The 19,931-nt window shown below is 44.4% G+C and overlaps 1 protein-coding gene across 2 annotated transcripts in view; it reads right to left on the bottom strand.

Annotated features, from left to right (window-relative positions):
• Positions 1 to 19,931, bottom strand: part of ARL15 (ADP ribosylation factor like GTPase 15) — a 450,742-nt gene that overhangs the window by 402,942 nt on the left and 27,869 nt on the right. Inside the window, exons 2-3 of one of the 2 annotated variants that reach the window (XM_056112168.1) lie at positions 12,119 to 12,136; positions 8,531 to 8,587 (exon numbers count right to left, since the gene is read on the bottom strand). The exons of the other annotated variant lie outside the window; for it this stretch is intronic. Coding sequence (XP_055968143.1) covers positions 8,531 to 8,584 — 54 coding nt within the window. The 5' untranslated portion in view covers positions 8,585 to 8,587; positions 12,119 to 12,136. The remainder of the gene's footprint in view (positions 1 to 8,530; positions 8,588 to 12,118; positions 12,137 to 19,931) is intronic. 2 annotated transcript variants of the gene reach the window in all.

The raw sequence follows: 19,931 nt of genomic DNA, 5'->3' as shown, positions 1-19,931 counted from the left end.
TACTTCTATTTTTGGATTTTGTTCCTTTGCTTTGCGCCCTAGATGTGTGTGTTGAAGGGGGCTGGGGGAGGTGGCTAACACCTGACAGCAATGCACCACAATGATAAGATTGAGAGGTGAGAACATGGCTTTCTTTTTTTTTTTTTATTAGTGAAACACCATGAGGTACAGTTGTAGGCTTACAAATTTTTGTGCTTGGGTTTCAGTGATACAATGATCAAGTACCCATCCCACCCCCCCATGTCCCCCATCCCACCCTGCCTCTGTGGCAGGGCATTCCCTTTTGGAGAACATGACTTTCTTGAAGTGGAAATAGAGTGGTTGTGAAATGGGAGGAGGTAAAGAAGAACATAAAACAGATGGACATGGAGTCCCTGAACAATCTTGCCCCTGTCCACTGACTTCTTGGAAGTCCGTGACTCTTTGAGGCATGTACACAAGAGCTTCAGAGTACTGGTTAGCCTCCCTTCATTCCTTCCACAGATGCTCAGGAGTACCTGCCACATGCATGCAGGATACTTCTCTGGCCCGGAGGAAAGAAAACCCGAAAAGCCCCATGTCTACAGGGGCCTTCCACCAGGCAGGCATGCTCTGTGACTCTTCAGGCAGAGCTGCCTGAGCCTCCTGGACCTGAGCAACAACTCAATCACCCTCTCATCTCCTCTCCAAAGAACTGCATGCCCAAGTAGTCAACAACAGTTTGAGTCTCAACTGTGCACATGAACCCTGGCCCCACCGAGTCCCATGAGCACTGCCCGAGCAGGCCCCAGTGCCTTGACACTTGCGCATAGTAGAAAGCTCACTGAATAAATAAAGCAGAATGAAGATCCAATCATCACACAGGCCTCCTATATTCTCCTTAAAAGCCTAATATGGATCTATTAGCTCAGGTTACAATCTGAAACACAATTTTGTTCCCAAGCGATGGACATGAGTAATGAGCCTGGATAGTGACAGCACTCTAGCATAATTTTTAATCATTGACAAAACAAATTACTCTCTCCATCAAGAGAAAAGTCCTACTCCTTAGGACTGAACACTAAACATGAGTCAAGAAAACAAACTCAACCAACCATGAAAAGAGACAACCTAAAAATGCACATTTCCTAGGGTGGAAATTTCCATCAACTAGACATACTCTAGCTAAGGGTCCAGCAGGATATCATCAAGTAGAAAATTAAAACTTGGTGTTTTTTTTTTTTTGAGCCACATCTGACAAATGTTCAGAGTTTACACCTGGATCTGTGCTCAGAGATCACTCCTGACAGGTTTCAGGGCTTGAGGAACTATATGTGATGTCAGGAATCAAACTGGGTTGGTAGTATGCTAAGCAAGCTCCTTAACCACTACAATATCTCTCCAGTCCATTAAAAATGTTTTGTTCCTAAATTAAAAGACTCTAAATCTTTCTTTTTCCTTCCTTCCTTCCTTCCTTCCTTCCTTCCTTCCTTCCTTCCTTTCTTCCTTGCTCCCTCTGTCTCCCTCTCTCTCTCTTTCTTTCCTTCTTTCTTTCTTTCTTTCTTTCTTTCTTTCTTTCTTTCTTTCTCTCTCTCTCTCTCTCTATCTCTTTCTTTTTGGTCTGGAGTCTTGCCCAGTGATGTTCAGGGTTACCCATAGCTCATGCACAGGTTATTGTTCCTGGTGGTACTCAGAGGGCTATGTGGTGCCAGGAATTGAATTCGGACCTCCTGCATGCAAAGTAAGTCCTTCAACCTCTCTTCAGTAATCTAAATGTTTCTTGGGCCCCCAGAATATATTCCCAGAAGTGGTATTATGGGTCTTATAGAAGCTCAATTTCTAGCTTTCTGAGGAGCGCCATATTGTTTTTCAAAAAGGCTGGACCAGTTGGCATTCCCACCAACAATTAAGAGTCCCTTTCTCCCAGCATCCATGTCAGCATTGGTTGTTCTTGTTCTTTTTGATATATGCCAGTCTCTGTAGTGTGAGATGATAAATCACTGTTGATCTGATTTGCATCTCCCTGATGATTAGCAATGTAAAGCAATTTTCGTGTGTCTTTTGGCCATTTGTATTTCTTCTTTGAGGAAGCTTCTGTTCTTTCTCCTCCCCATGAATTCTGCTTATGGATGGCCATGGAGAGTATCAAGCTGAGTGAAATGAGTCAGAAGGAGAGGGGCAGATATAGAATGATTGGACTCATTTGTGGGATATGAAAAAAACAATATGAAACTAATACCCAAGAACAATAGAACCAAGGGCCAGGAGGACTGGTCCATGGTTGGAAGCCTGCCTCAAGTGCTGAGGGAAAGGAAAGTTGGAATAGAGAAGGGACCACTATGAAAAAGATGGCTGGAAATGATTGCTCTGAATAAGAACAGTGTGCTGAACAGAGGTAAAGGAACAAACATGATAACCCCTCAGTGTCTGTACTGCAAACCATAATGGCAAAAGGAGAGAAAGACAAAGAAAAAGTGGGGAGGAGGGAATGAGGATAGTGCCTGTCATACATAAAGACAGGATACGAAGGATGGTGCGGAGAGGGACACTGGGGACACTGGTGGTGGGAAATATATAGAGGTGGTGGGTTGGACGTTGGAACACTGTATGACTGAAACCCGACCATGAACATCTTTGTAACTCTCTATCTCACAGTGATTCAATAAATAAGTAATGTTTCTTATCAAAAAAGAGCACACCCACACCTCAACCAAAAACGAGCAGAGATGGCTGGACTTTAAGAAGAAAGGCAAGCTACTAAGAAGTTTTCAGTGGAGTCAAGACTGGGAAAAAGAAGAGAGTGACAAGGACTGTAGCAATAGCATAGCAGGTAGGGCGTGTTTACCTTGCGCACGGCCGACCTGGGTTCAATTCCCAGCATTCCATATGGTCCCCCAGGAGTAATTCCTGAGTACAAAGCCAGGAGTAACCCCTGTGCATCACCAGCTGTGACCCAAAAAGAAAAAAAAAACAGAGTGACATGGAAGGGGTAGTCTCGGCACTCAGAGATTGATAAGATGAAGCTTGCAAGGAAGAGCTGAGGCTTGAGCCGCGTTACTGACTGAGCAAGAAAGCAAAGGCAGGAGGCAGGGAGGCAGGGTGGGGAGTGCAGAGGGTTGGGAACAGGCTGCGCTGCTGCTTCAGAAGTGGACAGAGCCAAGAAGCGAAGGGAAGGCTGCCGAAGTAGAGTTGTAGGGCGGCCTGCAGGGCGCGGCACAAGAGTGCCCATCTGGGGAGACACAGGGACACATTCCACAGACGAAAAGCACCTAAACCAAACAGATTTTATCTCACACTTCTGAGGGCTCTGAAGTCAAGGAGACCAAAACATAACATGCTGTCCCATCCATCTCACATATTTCAGGGTGGAACTGGTTCCTTGCATAAACAGACATTGAGTCGGCAACTATGACTCTCAACAGGTTCTCAACTATGAAACTTCAGGGACTTGGAAAGACAGCTTAATGGGATAGAGCTGGTGTGCTGCTGTGTGTGCCTGGGTTTGATCCCCCGTGTCCCATGGTCCCCAAACCTGGCTGAGAATGATCCCTGGACTGCAGAGCCATGAGCTGCTCCTGAGTACCAATAGGTGTGACCCAAAACAGAAAAGAAAAAGAAAATCAGCTTTTTAAAGACAACTTTAAATTCCCTTGCCAAGAAAAGTGGTAAGAAAGTCTTGCCATACTTGAAAATACTGCTTTGTTCATTAAAGGTCACATCCTACCTTCAGAGGTGCTTTTTTGTTTGTTTGTTTTGCTTTTGTTTTGGAGGACCATAACTGGGATGCTCAGGGCTCATCCCTGACTCTATGCTCAGGGATCACTCCTAGGAACACCCGGGAACCCAATGCAGTGTCGAGGAACAAACCCAGGTCAATGACATGCAAGGTACGCCTGCGCCCTACTACACTGTGCTATTTCTCAAGCCCCCTTATAAACCAGTTAACCCCCACTACACACTTCGAAGCAGAATCAAAAAGAACAATTCTAACCACACGTGTGCAAGTGTCTGTGGACAATAAGAGTCATTCGATATCTGTAAATGAAACATTAGATTTTTCCTCTTGGCCAATAAAGTCTCTTTTTACTGATCCACTCGAAAGCCAGCACAGTCAAACCGCACGGAGTGGGCCCTCCTGTTACATTTTCTGCTCCTTCACCAGGTGCATAAAAGGGGGACCTGTCGCTGCACCTCTCCAGTCTACACATGGCCCTGTGGGCAAGTGCGACAATGCCCGCTGCGGAGTGACTACCTGAGGATCCAGATCCTGATCCTGCTCGAAACAGGGCCTCACTTTTCTCTGCGAGGAAAATACTTGAGGCTTTTCTGCAAAGGCAGAAAAATACGTTTACAGAACTTTTAGACAAACTAGCAAATTTCAGAACTTCAGAACCACCTTGCTCCTCCTGCATGCTACAGGACTGTTACTGCCCATTTTTCTCTCCCCGTGGATCTTAGAACCAATCGTCTCGTCGGGAGGCATGACTTCACAGCACAGGCCTCCCAGCTTTCAGCTTGGGCCAAGGGGGGATTCACAGTGGGACAGGAAGGCTGTCTGAGGCTCGAGTGAATACTCCAACCCCTATCCTCCTTCTCGCCAGGACTTTGCGCCTCTGCCTCTGATGGTTATAGTCCCCAACTCAGAAGTTTGGAGGCGAAGGCAGGTACTCTCCCTCCCATCCCACAGGAAAGTCCTGCTTTGTGCCTACGTGCTTCTGGGCCCAGCATTAGTCCACAACCACAGAGGTTTCTTCCAGGATCCTGTTCTCAAGGACAATCTCCCTCCACTGCCAAGATTTTACACATCCACAGACCCACAATTGTAATGGCAACTCTTGGCCCGAGCTTACTTCCCCCTCTTCCTCCTGACCAGAAGCAAGTGAGCACTGTCCAGTACCCCCAAATAGTATCGAAGGGCCACATAACAGGGCTCCTTTTGTTTCCAAAGTTCAATTACTTCTTTGTAATGCACCACAACACTACAACCAAAGGAACTCACAGACTATCTCCTGAGCACAAGAAAGAGAACCAGCTCCCAAACAGCGGTGCAGGTTTGGGCGTAAGGACTCAATTGTTTCACTCTGCTAAAAAAACCTCAGCTCTGAAAATGTGCAAGTTCCTCTACCTGGGACTTATGTTTTCTGTCCAAAAGAGTGAGGCAGAATTTCTTTTCTCCGTCTGCCTAAGTGAAAGCATCAACATCACCATCATTTCCTTACCAACGGAAAGTTCTGTCTACTCCAAACACTGGGGAGAAGGGTGGCTGGCTTGTGTAGGATATCCTTTGTTGTCTCTGAGTCATGTTTTTTTTCCTAAATGTTTTTATGCTAAGGGTCCAGCACGCATACAACTGTATAACAACACATTTACTTTGAAACATGTTTGTTTTCAGCACACCCTTCCTGTATATATTCTATTTTGGCCTTGCTTGTTTCAGATTATAGAATCCCGGTGCGTTAAAAAAAAAAAAGTCAGCTTTTATATCCTTTTTTTTTTTTAAGTGCTTAGTCAGTTGCAATTTGGCAATAATTAAAAGCGCATAAAAATAAAATCCAGGGCAAGAGAGATAGCACAGCAGGCAGGAGGTTTGCCTTGCACACGGCTGTCCCAGGAGGATCCCTCACATCCATACCGTCCCCTGAAAACTACCAGGAGTAATCCCTGAGCCCGGAATAAGTCTTGAGCACAGGCGGGTGTGGCCCAAATACTGAATTTAAACAAACAAAGAAGTCAGACGAACTACCTACCACTATTTTTCCTTGTTTTATAAGCTCATACTAACCTTTTCAAATGGTCCTCTCCTTTCTGATTTACTTAGAACATCCAAACAGATACTGATATGAGCTTCCCAAACTTAAGTTCTTTGTCTGGAATTCACAAGATTTCCCCCTCACCTGTCTTCACAAAATACCCAAGAATTGTATAGAAATGAATTTCTCCCAGTTTCTGGACGCTGAGGTGCTGACAACATAGGGTGCTGGGAAGGGTGCTCTTCCCAACTTACACAAACCTACCTGTCCTCATACGACACAGAGAAATCATCTCCTCAGAGTGACCTCTCGTAGGGTGAGAGGAGGCAGGGCAAAGGAAGTGGGTCTGGTGGAGCATCTTCTCAGAAAGACACTAAACCCATCCCAGGGACCAAACCAGATCTAGAGCTACTTATCTCCCAAAGCCCCCACCGCACTGCCCTCAGAGCACCCACACACGAATGGGAGAGAAGGTCAGCTCTCAGCACACCCTGCGGAAGGAGAAACTTTATCTGCTTAAGAATTACTCCACAGCCAGAGTTTCTTCCCTGTATGCAGGCTGAATGCCTGCAAGCTTCCAGACCCAAGTTAGTTGCTCCGTATTCCAAGAAGTGCTCACAATTCCCAACCTCCAGGCTCCCAGGACTCCTAGCTGTGAATGCCCAGCCGTCTGGCCTCCTTGAGAGAGTGACCCTTCGATCACCTGTGCAAAGTTACAGCTGACTGACAGCTGGCACTGCCTCATCACTGGGTTCACCACGGCCTTCATGCTGAGGCCACACTTGTGCTAAGCCTATGCCAACCTGCGCCTGGGCACGCAGAGGTCCTGGGACTTTTCCAACAGGCAACTTTGCTCAGGCAGGCTGCATCAGCCCAAACAAGATGCCTTTCTCTGAACCATGGTGCGGTCCAGAGTTCGGCTTCCCTCCATTCCTCACCCCCCCCCCCTTTTTTCTTCTCTTCGTTAGATCCATCCTGTTCCCACCCTCTTTATCTTTCATGAACATTTCCCCCAAGTCGCCACTGGCAGACAACAGACATCCCCATTTGGCATCTGCTTCTCAAAGGACCCCTCAAAACTATTCAGAGTAGCATCACATGTCTAGTTCCTCAAGAACCTATCTGTCTCACTGGGGACAAATAGTACTATATTTAGTTTTATGTTTGAGATTGGAAATGATACAAAGTCAGAATTCTGAGGAAGTATGAGAGACTTACATACATATATATTTTACGATACACAGCTGAGACAAGCAGCAAGAAGCAAAGGTGACAGAGGGAATAAATTCTTTTCTTAAAATCAGATGAAGATAAACAGAACTGTGCGGGCTCTACTCTGATGTTACTGAGGCTACAGTTGATGAGTAAGTGCAAAGCGCCAGCTATGGTGCAGGTTAAGTCACAAAGGTTGAAACAGGCCCAGGTTTCTGCCCTCAAGGAACTGAAAATCAGCGTTTGGGTCCTAGACTCCCAAGTCCGTAGCATTCTTGGTGTTCTAAATTTTTGTGCACACAAATGAATATTCTTCCATGAAAGCCAACTCCTTGACCCTGATCTCTCAGCATTAAAAATACATGCCAGGGGGCCAGAAAGATATAGGACAGTGGGTGAGGTGCTTGCCTTGCACATGACCAACCTAGATTCAATTCCCGGCATCCCAGAGGTGTCCTGAGCATCAACAGGAGTGACTTCTGAGTTCAGAGCCAGGAGTAAGCCCTGAACACAAACAGAGATGGCCCCAAAACTAAATAAGCGATAGCACAGCGGTAGGGCGTTCGCCTTAGAAGCGGCCAACATGGCCGACCCAAGTTCGATTCCTCCGCCCCTCTCGGAGAGCCCGGCAAGCTACCGAGAGTATTCGATATGCCAGACACAGTAACAACAAAAGTCTCCAATGGAGACGTTACTGGGCCCACTCGAGCAAATCGACGATCAACGGGAGGGCCTTTACCTTAATAATAATAATAATAATTGTTTCAAAATAAATGACAAAAAACCGAAAAAGAAAAAGTGCTACTTCTCTCATTTTCTACAGAAGTCGGTTTCTCAACCTCCAGCACTACTGTTTAGCTGCTTAGTCAGTGCTTCGCTCAACAATGAGCAACAGCCCTGGCCTCACCCAGGCTGCAAATCGCCCTCCTCATCAGGTCAATTAAGCAAAACTGTCTGCAGACACTGCCACGCACCCAGAGCATAAAATCATGCCCTGCTGAGAACTGCCGCCAAGAGCAGCTACCAGTCCAAAGTAAGGCTTTCTACATATAGTTTATCTACCAACATATGTAACCTGCAAATAACATACTACCACTTTGGCTGTTGTTGCCCTTTCTAGACATGAAATGAGACTGCGCGCATTTTCTGTGACTTGTTTTCTTCAGTCACCATTATGTTTCGGCGACAGACTCTTTGTATATTGCATGGCCATAGTTCAAATGTATTATTTTTAGTTCACATATTTTAGATGTTGTACTGTTTTCTATGAAATTAATTAAACTTCTACAATGTACTAATCAAATATGTTACTGAAGGACCTCTGCATTCTTTCTGTTGTTTTGTTTTTACGAGTGCTTCTGCTGAGAATCTGCCAGGCAAAAATCTCTTTACAATTACACAATTTCTCTAAGGTGTATATATAGGGGTGCATTTGCTCACCTAAAGAATATACTGGCCTTAAACTGTTTTGTTTTTTCCAAAGTGGCTGTATAAATCTATGTTCCCATCAGCAGTTCAGAACAATTTCCATAGCTCACTAGCTCTCCAGTGCTGAGTTTTCCACTTATAACTTCATGACATTTGGTACTGCAAAAATATACATTGCTTACCGTGTGAATGCCAATTCTACATACAGCAAATGAGATCTGGATACATTCAGACATTCTCTACAAGATTAAAATAAGAATTAGAGAGTACAAGCAAATGTTTGTTCCACAGAATTGATTTTCCTCCTCTCCCCTCGCGTACTACTTCCTCTTTAAAAAAAAAACAAAATGCTTTCTTTTAACATCCACAAGCGAGTGTTCTAATTTTTTTCCTCCTTTCTGCTTATTCTAGGTCAGTTCAAGTAAGGCAGGGTTTAATAAGGGGTGCAGTGCAGTGTCATAAAATGGGTCTACAAAGCAGATACTTCATCTTTCTATTCAACTGCATCATTTAGAGAATGTGATTAACAGGTATGGTTTAATTTCCCTTCTTTTAAATCCTGCTCTAATGTTAAATGTTAATGATGTACTTTATAAGCTTTCTTTGGTTCGACTCCTAGCAGGTGATAGCATCTACAATCCTGATACCAGAAAGGAAAGCAATCTTTACAAAAGGGAAAGTTTGTTATATAGTGAAAAAATTGGGGGCTGAATTACAAGAGAAGACTAAGAGGCAACTTCATCTCAGAGTATCAACAACAGTTTTTAAATTGGGATTCGCAACTTCTCATTCCCACAGGAGGGTCAGATTCCTAAATCTCCGGCCCACTCACAAAATCATGCCTACCAAACACAAGTATTGATTTCTTCAACTGGAATGAATATTTTTAGCACATTAAATTGGTACATAGTCAAAATAGCCCTAACTTTATAAAGTTCTACTTTACTATTATGGTTTATCTGTGGAGTTTATAATGGCACAAATCTCTGCTACCACAGTTGTCTGTGTTGTCATGTTGTGTCAAGGAAGTGGAGTTACCGGGTCCCTAATTTCCATGGTGACCCAAGGTTCCCAAAGATGACTACTTCAGCAAGCCAAAAACTCCTACACAAGGCTGGTTCTGCAAAAGGCTCCTGCCTCTGCAGACGGTCACCAGAAATTGAACTCTATAACTAAAGGACCGTGGTAGAGAAGGACTTAAAAGCAAAGGTTATATGCATGGACATCCAAAATTAAAATTCAGTATGAAAGCAACTGGGGGGAAAAAAACAAACTCAATAAAATTTTATTGAGGCTGGAGCAGTAGTACAGCAGACCAGGGTACTTGGACATGAGTTCAATCTCCAGCACCCTATACGGGCCCCTGAGTCTCGCCATGAGTGATCCCTGAGTGCAGAGCCAGGAATAAGCTGAGCATGCTCAAAAAAACAAACATACAAACAAAAGAAAATTAATTTGTGGGGTGAAATTCTTCAACTTACCTAAATTTTCAAAAAGTTCCAAGTATTTACTGGTAAGATTGTTCGCTGATTATCCGATAACTTAATTGTAGGGGGATTTTTTAATTACAAGAGGTCACTATTATTTTAACACTCTGGGGTTTACTTTAAATGAAATGACTAACATGGCAATGCCACTGGCCTCCTTAGAATTAAGACATAATTCGTTCTTCATTTCCATCTTTTGGAAATCACTCCAAAAGTTCACATTTACATACTGAAATTATGTAATCACCTTGCTGGTACGCTGCAACTACCACTTTCCCCCAAATAACCATCTGAATGTATGTCACCAAGAGTAAAAGACTGTATGTGTCAACCTTCTGTGGGACCGGAAGCTGTCACATGACTAACCTTTCTAATAATGAGAGGTTAACTGGTTGATGCATTCATAACAGGAAACGGCTCGAAGACAGGTTTCTTGTTCTGCCTTTCTTCCTTTCTACCTTACTATTCCAGAATACAACCATAGCTTTCCATAGTCCCAGGAACTTGGATTTGGAGGTACTGTGAGAATACCGGACCCACGAAATGGAACCAAGAGATGACAAAGACACAAATAACAGTGGGGTCATTGCTATCTTACCAAGAGATGAGTGAGACACAAATAACAGGGGGCTGCTATTCCTGCAACTCCGGTCTTTTTACGGGAAGTAGAAATAGGCCCTAATTTGTTTAAAGACATGGGCGTGTCTCTCAGCCCACTAACCTCTTAACCAGCGGAGAACAAGAGTCACTTTTATTTATTTCTACTGGGGGAAGGGCACAACAAAGGTGCTCAGGGCATATTTCTGGCTCTCCTCAGGGATCCCTCCTGGTGGTGTGCAGGGAAATATACCTGGTGCCAGGTATAGAATAATGGTTGGCTGCATTCAAGGCAATGCCTTAACCCCTATGCTATCTCTTCGATCCCACAATATTACTTTTAAAGAGTCAGCATCCCTAGTGTCATGAATGACCCCTCGACTTTGTCTTCAGAGAGCAACTCTTCCTAAGGTGAGAAATGTGTTTCCTCCAATTACTAAACATCTGTTTTCCACTCCTTCCCAAATGTACACGTACTATTATTGGGAATATAAAACTCATCCTGAAAACTATCAACGTGTAATTTCTTCTAACTAGTCTTATGATGATCTTGTTCTCTTGTTCTACCTTTAACCCTTACAAATACTCCCTTTCTCTGACCATCCTACCTCAAAATGAGTAACAGTCTTATGACCCGAAAGTCTATTTTTCTAGTAATAAAGTTCTCATAAATAGCCTCTTCATACTAAAGAGAGTTTATTATAATGACATATTTAGAAGCATAAGCAAACCTCCCCTGCTCATGATAAAAGAACTGGTAATAAATTTTATTGATTGATTGAGCGGTGCTGGGATCAAACCCAATGGCTCTCATATATGGAAGACATATGCCCTATGACTAAGCCACATCTCCAGCCGTCCTATACGATTTCAAATTTCCTTATTCTTCCTTGTTCATAACTTTCTTTATTCCATATTTTCTCTGTATGGATGCTCACGGTCACAGTCCTCCCGTTGTTCATCAATTTGCTCGAGCGGGCCCAGTAACGTCTCCATCATGAGACTTGTTGTTACTGTGTTTGACATATCGAGTACGTCACGGGGAGCTTGCCAGGCTCTGCCGTGATGGATGCTACATTTAGAAAAAAATAAAATTACTAAGAGAGATTTGGTTTGTTTGTTTTGTAGGGGACACACCTGGCGGTGCTCAGGGCTCACTCCTGACTCTGTGTCCAGAGATTATTCCTGGCAGAGCTCAAGAACTGCATGTGGTGTTGGGGATCAAACCCAGGTTGAATGTGCACAAGGCAAGAACCCTACCCACCACACAATCTCTCCATCACTTTAAAAATGCTTTGTTCTTAAACTGTCCTTCAATTAAATGACTATAAATGTTTCTAAACACTTTAACTACAAACCCAGGACGCATAATGCACAGCTTACCATGACAGATTTGTGCATGATTTTCAGTTAAAAGAAGGGTCTCTACCCTCGGTGGCCTCTGCATCGACATTCACAGATCGACATCTCTACTTTCCTAAAGAACTAAAGAATATTATTCCAACTGCAGTCATCTTCAGGACAGCCTCCTCATTGCTGCCTCATCTGGTGAAAGTACAAAAAGCAGATGCCAGGAAAGGCAAGTCACAGATCAGTTAAAATCTGTTCAAACAGGCCTTTCAGGAAAGAAATGGATCTTCCAGAAAAAGAATAAGAACACACTCAATTTGAAATATGATTACTTACAGTTTATTGTTGTTTTCCCTACGAAATGTCAATGGTAAGCATGAAAATAAAGCAGAAAAAAAATAATCTTCAACAAGAGGGTAGAGAATATTATTGAGCCCATGGTCACAGTCCCAAAAATGTATGGATTTCAAGATATAACTGATTTCAGTGTCCTCAAGAGGATATAAAAGCATACCACTTTCTCAGAAGAGCTGGTTTTGTCAATACGTCACGGGCTGTGCCATTTCTCATCCTGCTCTATAACACGGTGACACCCGTGTGACCTTGTCATCTCCTCGGCAACCATGGATGTGACAGAAAAACCAACGGCTTACAGAGTCACACCAACTCTCGGAGTACACGAAGCCAGGGTAGCATTGGGGTGACAAGAAGCGGGCAGGGAGGGAGGGACGCTCTGAGGAGGTCCGTGTGTGGGTCGGCTACTTCCAAACAAACTTAATGAAGGGTCAGAATTTTCTAGCAATCTAGCCAAAGTAATGGGGCTGAGACCAAGAGGCAGGGCTAGGGGGACTTAAGGAGAAGCTGGGCCTGCGGGCTTCAGTGCTGAGTGGGCTGGGCCATGCCTGTCATTTGACTTCAGTCACTCCTCTAGACTGACAGACACCAACCCCGGATGCCACCTACCTCAGAACTGGGGTCTCCTTCTGCTAGTGTTTGTCACTGAAAACATTCACAGTGAATCATAACAACTCCCTCAGAATGCTGGAAAGGGTGCTATCCCCAAGGGACATGACGGAGGAGGAGGAGGAGGAGGAGGAGGAGAAGGAGGAGGAGGAGGAGGAGGAGGAGGAGGAGGAGGTGGAGGAGGAGGGAGGAGGAGGAGGAGGAAGAGGAGAAGGAGGAGATGAAAGAGGAGGAGGAGGAGGAGAAGGAGGTGGAGGAGGACGAGGTGAAGGAGGGGAGGAGGAGATGAAAGAGAGGAGAAGGAGGAAGAGGAGGGGGAGGAGAAAAAAGAAGAAAAAGAACAACAACAATACAAAACATCAAACATTTTATGTTTATAAAATAAAATGAAGTTTTGTTTACAAAACAGGGAGAATTTTTGTTCCCTGTCATGTTGTAGAGCTGCTTCAAACAGAGTGTGGGAGAACAAGTGTGACAATATGGAAAGAAACATTTGTACCTAGAGCCGACACCGGCAAACATGGCCTCTCAATGTCTCCTACAGTGTTCTCGGTTGTGACCATGCGGACATCATCCCAAGAGCATTTACACAAACTGCCACACAATCTCCAGCTTTCCCGGATGGAACAGGTAAGAGTTTAATCAGTGACTTAAAAATGAATCGTTGTCCTTACCTGGTTCTAAAATATTTTTTAAGGTAGCATTAAGCTTCAGCAAATGATCTCTTTGTGAAATTCAATCACAAAGATTTGAAAATCTCTCTAGCAAAAATACCCTCAGGGTTTAAAAAGCCATCTAGCAAAAATAACCAAACACAAACCTAACCTGTCATATTTTGTAGATTTGGGTTCAATGCAGGTATTACCTCTACAGTGCAGGGGTTAACACACTTGCCTCGCACATGGTCGACCTCAATTCAACCCATCACCCAGTATAGCAAGTATTTTTTAAAGGGTAGGGGGCAGAGAGACAGTATGGGGGTTAAGGTGGTTGCCTTACATGTGGCAGGCCCTGCTTTTAGTCCCTAGCATCTTATTTGGTCCCAGAGCACTGCCAGGAGTGACCCCTGAACATACAGACAAGGGCAAGTCATGAGCACAACTAGGTGTATTCACCCCCCCAATAAAACAATTATTATTAATAACAATGATGATGATGCTCTTCGAGGGTCAATGAGCTAAGTGTGTGCTTTGCAAGCTGGTTCAATCCTCACTACTGCATAGTCCCCCAAGCACTCCCAGGACCAACCCCTGAGCAGAGGACAACCCCTAAGCACAGAGTCAGGAATGGCCCCTGAGATGCCAATGGGCTAGAGTGCATGCTTTTCAGGCAGGGGGCCAGGGTTCCATGCCCAGCATCACACAGCCCCAGGAGCACCGAGCTTGGAGTAGCCCCCAACCACTGCCACGTATCACCTCCAAAACAAATAAAAATTCTTCTACTTTGCCACTGAAATACTCCAGTTACCATCAAGCATTTATTCCTTCATTTTACACTGTGTAACTGAAGTTGTTATTTTTATTTCCATCCAAAACCAAAAGGAAATAAACACTATTTGCTAAACATCATTACTAAGGCCGGCACTGCTAGGCTAAAAGTAAGTACACACAGAGGGCTGGCAGGACTGCCTGGCGGGGAGGGCACTTGCCTTGCACATGGCTGACCCAGGCATAATCCTCAGCATCCATATGGCCCAGGCAGAGCACTGCCAGGAGTAAAGTGACCCCTGAGTGCACACCCAGGAGGAAGCTCAGCGCAATGCCAGGTATAGCCCGAGAACAAACGAATGAAGCAGCAAGAACACGAAGAGAAGTGAGACTAAAGAGCTTCCAGACTGGCAGAGAGCAGTAAAAACTACATGTACAGTGGTGGACGATGGCAACATTGTGTCAAGCATAGTAATCAGGATGTACAAAGGACTTTAGGGACACAATACAGGATTAACAAGTAAGAATTTCGATAAGGAAAACTTCCTGCAGAGAGCCGTCCAAGATTAGGCATTAGCTAGGTGAAAGGGAACAGAGAGGGACCGGAGAAATTCCTAGTGAAAGTGACCTCAAGAACATCAAAAGACATCATGCCAGCACTCTAGGGCTGCTTGGGGCCCTCCTCTCAACCTGGAACTTCTTTTTTTTTTTTTTTTAATTTTATTGGGACTGGAGCAATAGCACAGCGGTGGGGCATTTGCCTTGCGCACAGCCAGCCTGACCAAGCCGGGTTCGATACCTCCACCCCTCTCGGAGAGCCTGGCAAGCTACCAAGAGTATCTCGCCCACACGGCAAAGCCTGGCAAGCTACCCGTGATGTATTCAATATGCCAAACACAGTAACAACAAGTCTCAAAACGGAGACGTTACTAGGCCCGCTCGAGCAAATCGTTCAACAACGGGAGGACAGTGACAGTGATAGTGACAGTAAATTTTATTGAATCACTGTGAGACAGTTACAAGTTTTCATGTTTAGGTTACAATCACACAATGATCAAACACCCATCCCCCCCACCAGTGCACATTCCCCACCACCAATATCCCCGGTATAACCCCCCTTTCCAGCCCTCCCCCTGCCTCCATGGCAGACATGGTTCCCCATAATCCCTCTCTATTTTGGGGCATTATGGTTTGCGATACAGACCCTGAGTGAGAGGTTATCATGCTTGGTCCATTATCCACTTTCTGCACACATCTCCCATCCCAACCGATTCATCCAGACATCTTTTTCTTAGTGATCCCTTCTCTATTCCAGCTGCCTTCTCCCCTTTGCTCATGAGGCAGGCTTCCAGCTATGGAGCAATCTATCTGTCCCGTGTATCTACTATCCTTAGGTGTCAGCCTCATGTCATGATGTTTTAATCTCCACAAATGAGTGCAGTCCTTCTATGTCTGTCCCTCTCTTTCTTACTCATTTCACTTAGCATTATACTCTCCATGTCTATCCATTTATAAGCAAAGTTCATGACTTCATCTCTCCTGACAGCTGCATAGTATTCCATTGTGTAGATGTACCAAAGTTTCTTTAACCAGTCATCTGTTCTAGGGCACTTGGGTTGTTTCCATATTTTGGCTATTGTGAACAGTGTTGCAATGAACATATAGGTACAGATGTCATTTCTACTGTGCTTTTTTGCATCCTCGGGATATATTCCCAGAAGTGGTATTGCAGGATCACATGGAAGCTCAATTTCTAGTTTTTGAAGGACTGTCCATATTGTTTTCCAGAAAGGCTGACTAGTGGGCATTCCCACCAACAGTGAAAGAGTGTCCCTTTTTCCCCACATCCACACCAGCACTGTCGACCTGGAACTTCTTAGCTGACAGAAACCACCTAAAACTGGTTCCTGTTAATAGGCAGAGCATCCTCCCTTGAGATTTCTCTGATGGAAGTTCCCAGTGTTCAGACAATAAGTGCTGACACATTACAAAGCTCTGCCTGGACACCCATTCAGACAAAAAGGCTGACAAGACAAGCCAGTGCAGATTAAACAAGCAGTTTCAGGGCTAGAGAGATAGTACAGTAGGTAAGGCCCTTATACCTGACCTGAGTTCAAATCCCAGGACCCCATATGATCCTCTGAGCACCACCAGGAATGACCCCTGAGTGCAGAGCAGATACTCAGTAAGCCCTGAGTATGGCCAAGTGAGGCCCCAAAACAAAACAAAGTTAAAATAAAATAGCAGTTTGTCCAACCTTACACTGATAAACAGTTATAGCACGGCCCAGCAAGAAGAGGGGGTGAGAATCAAATTCTCACTTGCTACAATATAAATGGAAAAATACAGAACCAGCGAAGCAGCTAACAGTGCTAATAAAGTTCAAAGAACACCCATATATGCATGCTACCAAATAACTTCAAGACCATGAATGAAGACCTATTATAAGACAAATGCAAGAATCAAGAGAAACTATACGGTAAAGAAAAGTCAAAGGCAAGAATGAAAGGAAACTACATGGCAATCAAAAGACACACATAGCAGAACATAATCCCGCTAGTACTGGCAAAAAAAAAAAAAAAGACCCCAAAAAATCACAGATATGTGAAGTCTGGCTAAATGTAGCGTCAGAGAAGTCCGCTTCAGAATGAAAAAATTATATTCTCCACAACTGCCTTTACAACTCTGTATGACAACATGGTCAAGTGCTGGTGACTAGACATAGTGAGATAGTCTCAGTGGTCTTCTACCCTCTCTCCATCATACTATCTGGAACGCAGAAATAAGGGCAAGGTCTCTGCAGCATTTCTGAACCATGAGTTTAAAGTCCACATACAGAAAGCCCTGATGACCTCTGCGCTATCCCTGTCTCAGGGGGTTAAAAAAAAATTTTTTATCTTGCCAAAGCCACTATTTTCCAAGTAATTATAATACTCAGTGACTCAGTGACTGATAAGGAGGTTGAAAGAATTCAGTGAAACCACATCATCTCAATAAAAGGGACTTTTAACTTTCTTAAGAGAATCAACTAGAAGTGTGGCATTTATCATTTTACATGGTATAATCATGCCCAATTTAGAGGAACAGAGAATGGACAGTATATGAGAGAAATAGGAGCTGAGGCCCCGTCTTCTGAGCATGAGAGTCAATGCTCTGAACCATTAAGGACAAAGGAATGAAGTCAAGCAAATGGTGCAAAGCCGATTCACAACCAGTTTATGATCCAACAAGTATTCTGACTACCGAGGGGCAGTTAAAACATACTGGGATGGGAGATAATACAGCAGTTAGGGCATGACCCAGGCTTTTCCCAGCACCACCTGGTCCCTCAAGTATTCAGTCCAGGAGGGCCCCCAACCCAGAGTTTCCAAGACTAGCCCAGAAACCCCTGCCACTTAGGGCCTTTGGCCTGGAGGTCTGGTTGGCTAAGAATCGTCAGTAGGGTCCCTGGACCACCTCAGCACTGCCCAGGAACCCTTGTCCCTAAAATAGTCAAATTAAAAAATAAAAAAAAAGATTAAGCCCAATACTAAATTTAGTATCATTTCCCTGCCACAAACAACATCTTTGACACATTCCTATATGCTGTGTCCCTGTGTCCCCTCATCTAGGCCCAAAAGGCTGCCTCACCACTATACAGCTTAGAAAAGAGAAAGAAAGACACAGGTGTAAAGCCCTGTGCATGGTGGAAACTGATCCAAATCTGATGTGTAAGAAGAGAACAGCAGATTAATACAAAGGGAATCACATAGCATGTAAAAACAAACTCTAAAATGTCACAAATAACATGACACTCGCGAGCCAAAAAAAAGAGAAAGAGAAGAAAGAAAAGGAAGGAAGGAAGGAAGGAGGGAGGGAGGGAGGGAGGGAGGGAGGGAGGGAGGAAGGAAGGAAGGAAGGAAGGAAGGAAGGAAGGAAGGAAGGAAGGAAGGAAGGAAGGAAGAAACAAGTGGGAGGTTTCTGGAAAGCCTGCAACACAATTTTTATTTATTTATTTTGTTGCTCAGGGCTCACTCCTGGCGGGGGTCAGGATACCACATGTGATGCTGGTGACTGAACCTGGGTCATCTGCGTGCCAGGCAAGTGCCCAACCACTGTTCTATCTCCCATGAACCCAAACATAATTTTTAAAGTGTCAAAGGGCCCCGTGGCACTTACTTGAAGTAAACATGCTTTTCATGCCCCTGACAATGGGGAACATCAGCCTTGGCAGAGCAATTCTCCAGACCACTGAGCTCCTCAGAATGTTTCTTTGCCCGAGGTAGTATGGGTGGGCTGCAACAGAAAGATGCTCTAATGGCTCAAGGATTTTGCACGACCAGGCGGAGGGCAAGGTGTGCCTGGTGTTAATTTTCGTCATTAGATAGAAATTTTGACTCTTCCCTTGGTACCTAGCTTGTGACAGTGGTATATGTTGTACCCGAAAATACAGCGTGGATGTAGCCTGGCTCTCATCCCTCTGCTGCCTGAGAGGACAGCGGGAAAAGCCACATGAAAAACCAAGTAAGAGAAGTGCCTGGGGAGAGAAGAGGTAGCTTTGGGTTATTTGCTATTTTTGAGCACAGTGTGGTAATTCTAACAATATTATGGACAATGAAATAGGAGGTGCCAGGAAAGCTTTCAACAGCTTTGCTTTCAAAAATCTCTCTCAACAGCAAACTTAGTATTCTGCCATAAAAAGTCACAGCGGCAGACATGCAGTTCAATAGTCCACAAATAATCAGTGGAAAATCATGCAGGGAGCCATTTAAGAGCACAGATTGGACAGCATTATTTGGAACCATAAGAAAAATTCTACTTTACCAAAATATGAATGATTTCACCATTTCCCTTCCTCTCTCCCATCGCCTCTCAGCCAGAATTAAATAAAATGATTTTTCAGCACTGCCCTTCTGCTAAAACCTTAGAAATGGTGATTTATGAATTCTTTGCACTTATCGTTTTAATTCTCTACCTTAAGCATAATATACTGTCAAATCTATACATAGGAGTCTTCAAAATATTCAAATAATCAGCCCTTTCACTAAGTCAGTACCTCCATATTAACTTGCAAAAATTACTGTGCTGTCCAGAGGCCAGAGAGATATACAGGGGTTAAGGCCTTGCATCCCACAAAACCTGGTTCGATTCCCTGATACGGGTCCACCAAGACCACCAGGGATCACTCCAGAGAACAGAGTCAGGGACAGCTTCTGGGTATCACCAGTGTGTCACCCCATCACCCACTACCCACTGAATACAATAATTACTGGGGCATCCAGAAAGAAAGAAAACCGTGGTCTAAATATTCAAAAAACAACATCCCCAGGGCACGTGTGCCAGAAGGATAGAGCAGGGAAGGTACCTGCCTAGCACAAGGCAGACAGACATACGTTCGATCCCCAGTATCACATATGATCCCCAGAGCCCCTCCAGGAATGATCTCTGAGTGCAGAGTCAGGAGTAAGCCCTGAGCACAGACAGGTATGGCTCCAAAACAAAGAAAAGGAAAAAACCACCTTCCTCTAGATTCACAGATGAGACCCTCCGGACTTAGTTCTCTTTAACCACACAGAGGGAGAGAAAGGGATCATGAGCTGTGAGTTTTACCTGGACCTCACAACTGACCAACAGACAGGAAAAGCTAGTACCGATCTACTAACCTATGCGATGAGAGAGACATGCCCTGGCCATAGCCCCACAGACCTAGCTCTACCCATGGCTGGGGATGAACTGTTTCTCCTCTGCCCCAGACATTCAGGCAGCAGACACAGCAAGTC

This window comes from Sorex fumeus, unplaced genomic scaffold, assembly GCF_029834395.1.
Source record: "Sorex fumeus unplaced genomic scaffold, SorFum_2.1 ptg000015l, whole genome shotgun sequence".
NCBI classification, from domain to species: Eukaryota; Metazoa; Chordata; class Mammalia; order Eulipotyphla; family Soricidae; genus Sorex; species Sorex fumeus.
Note: the sequence above shows the minus strand (reverse complement) of the source record. Positions and strands in the feature narration are given on the sequence as shown.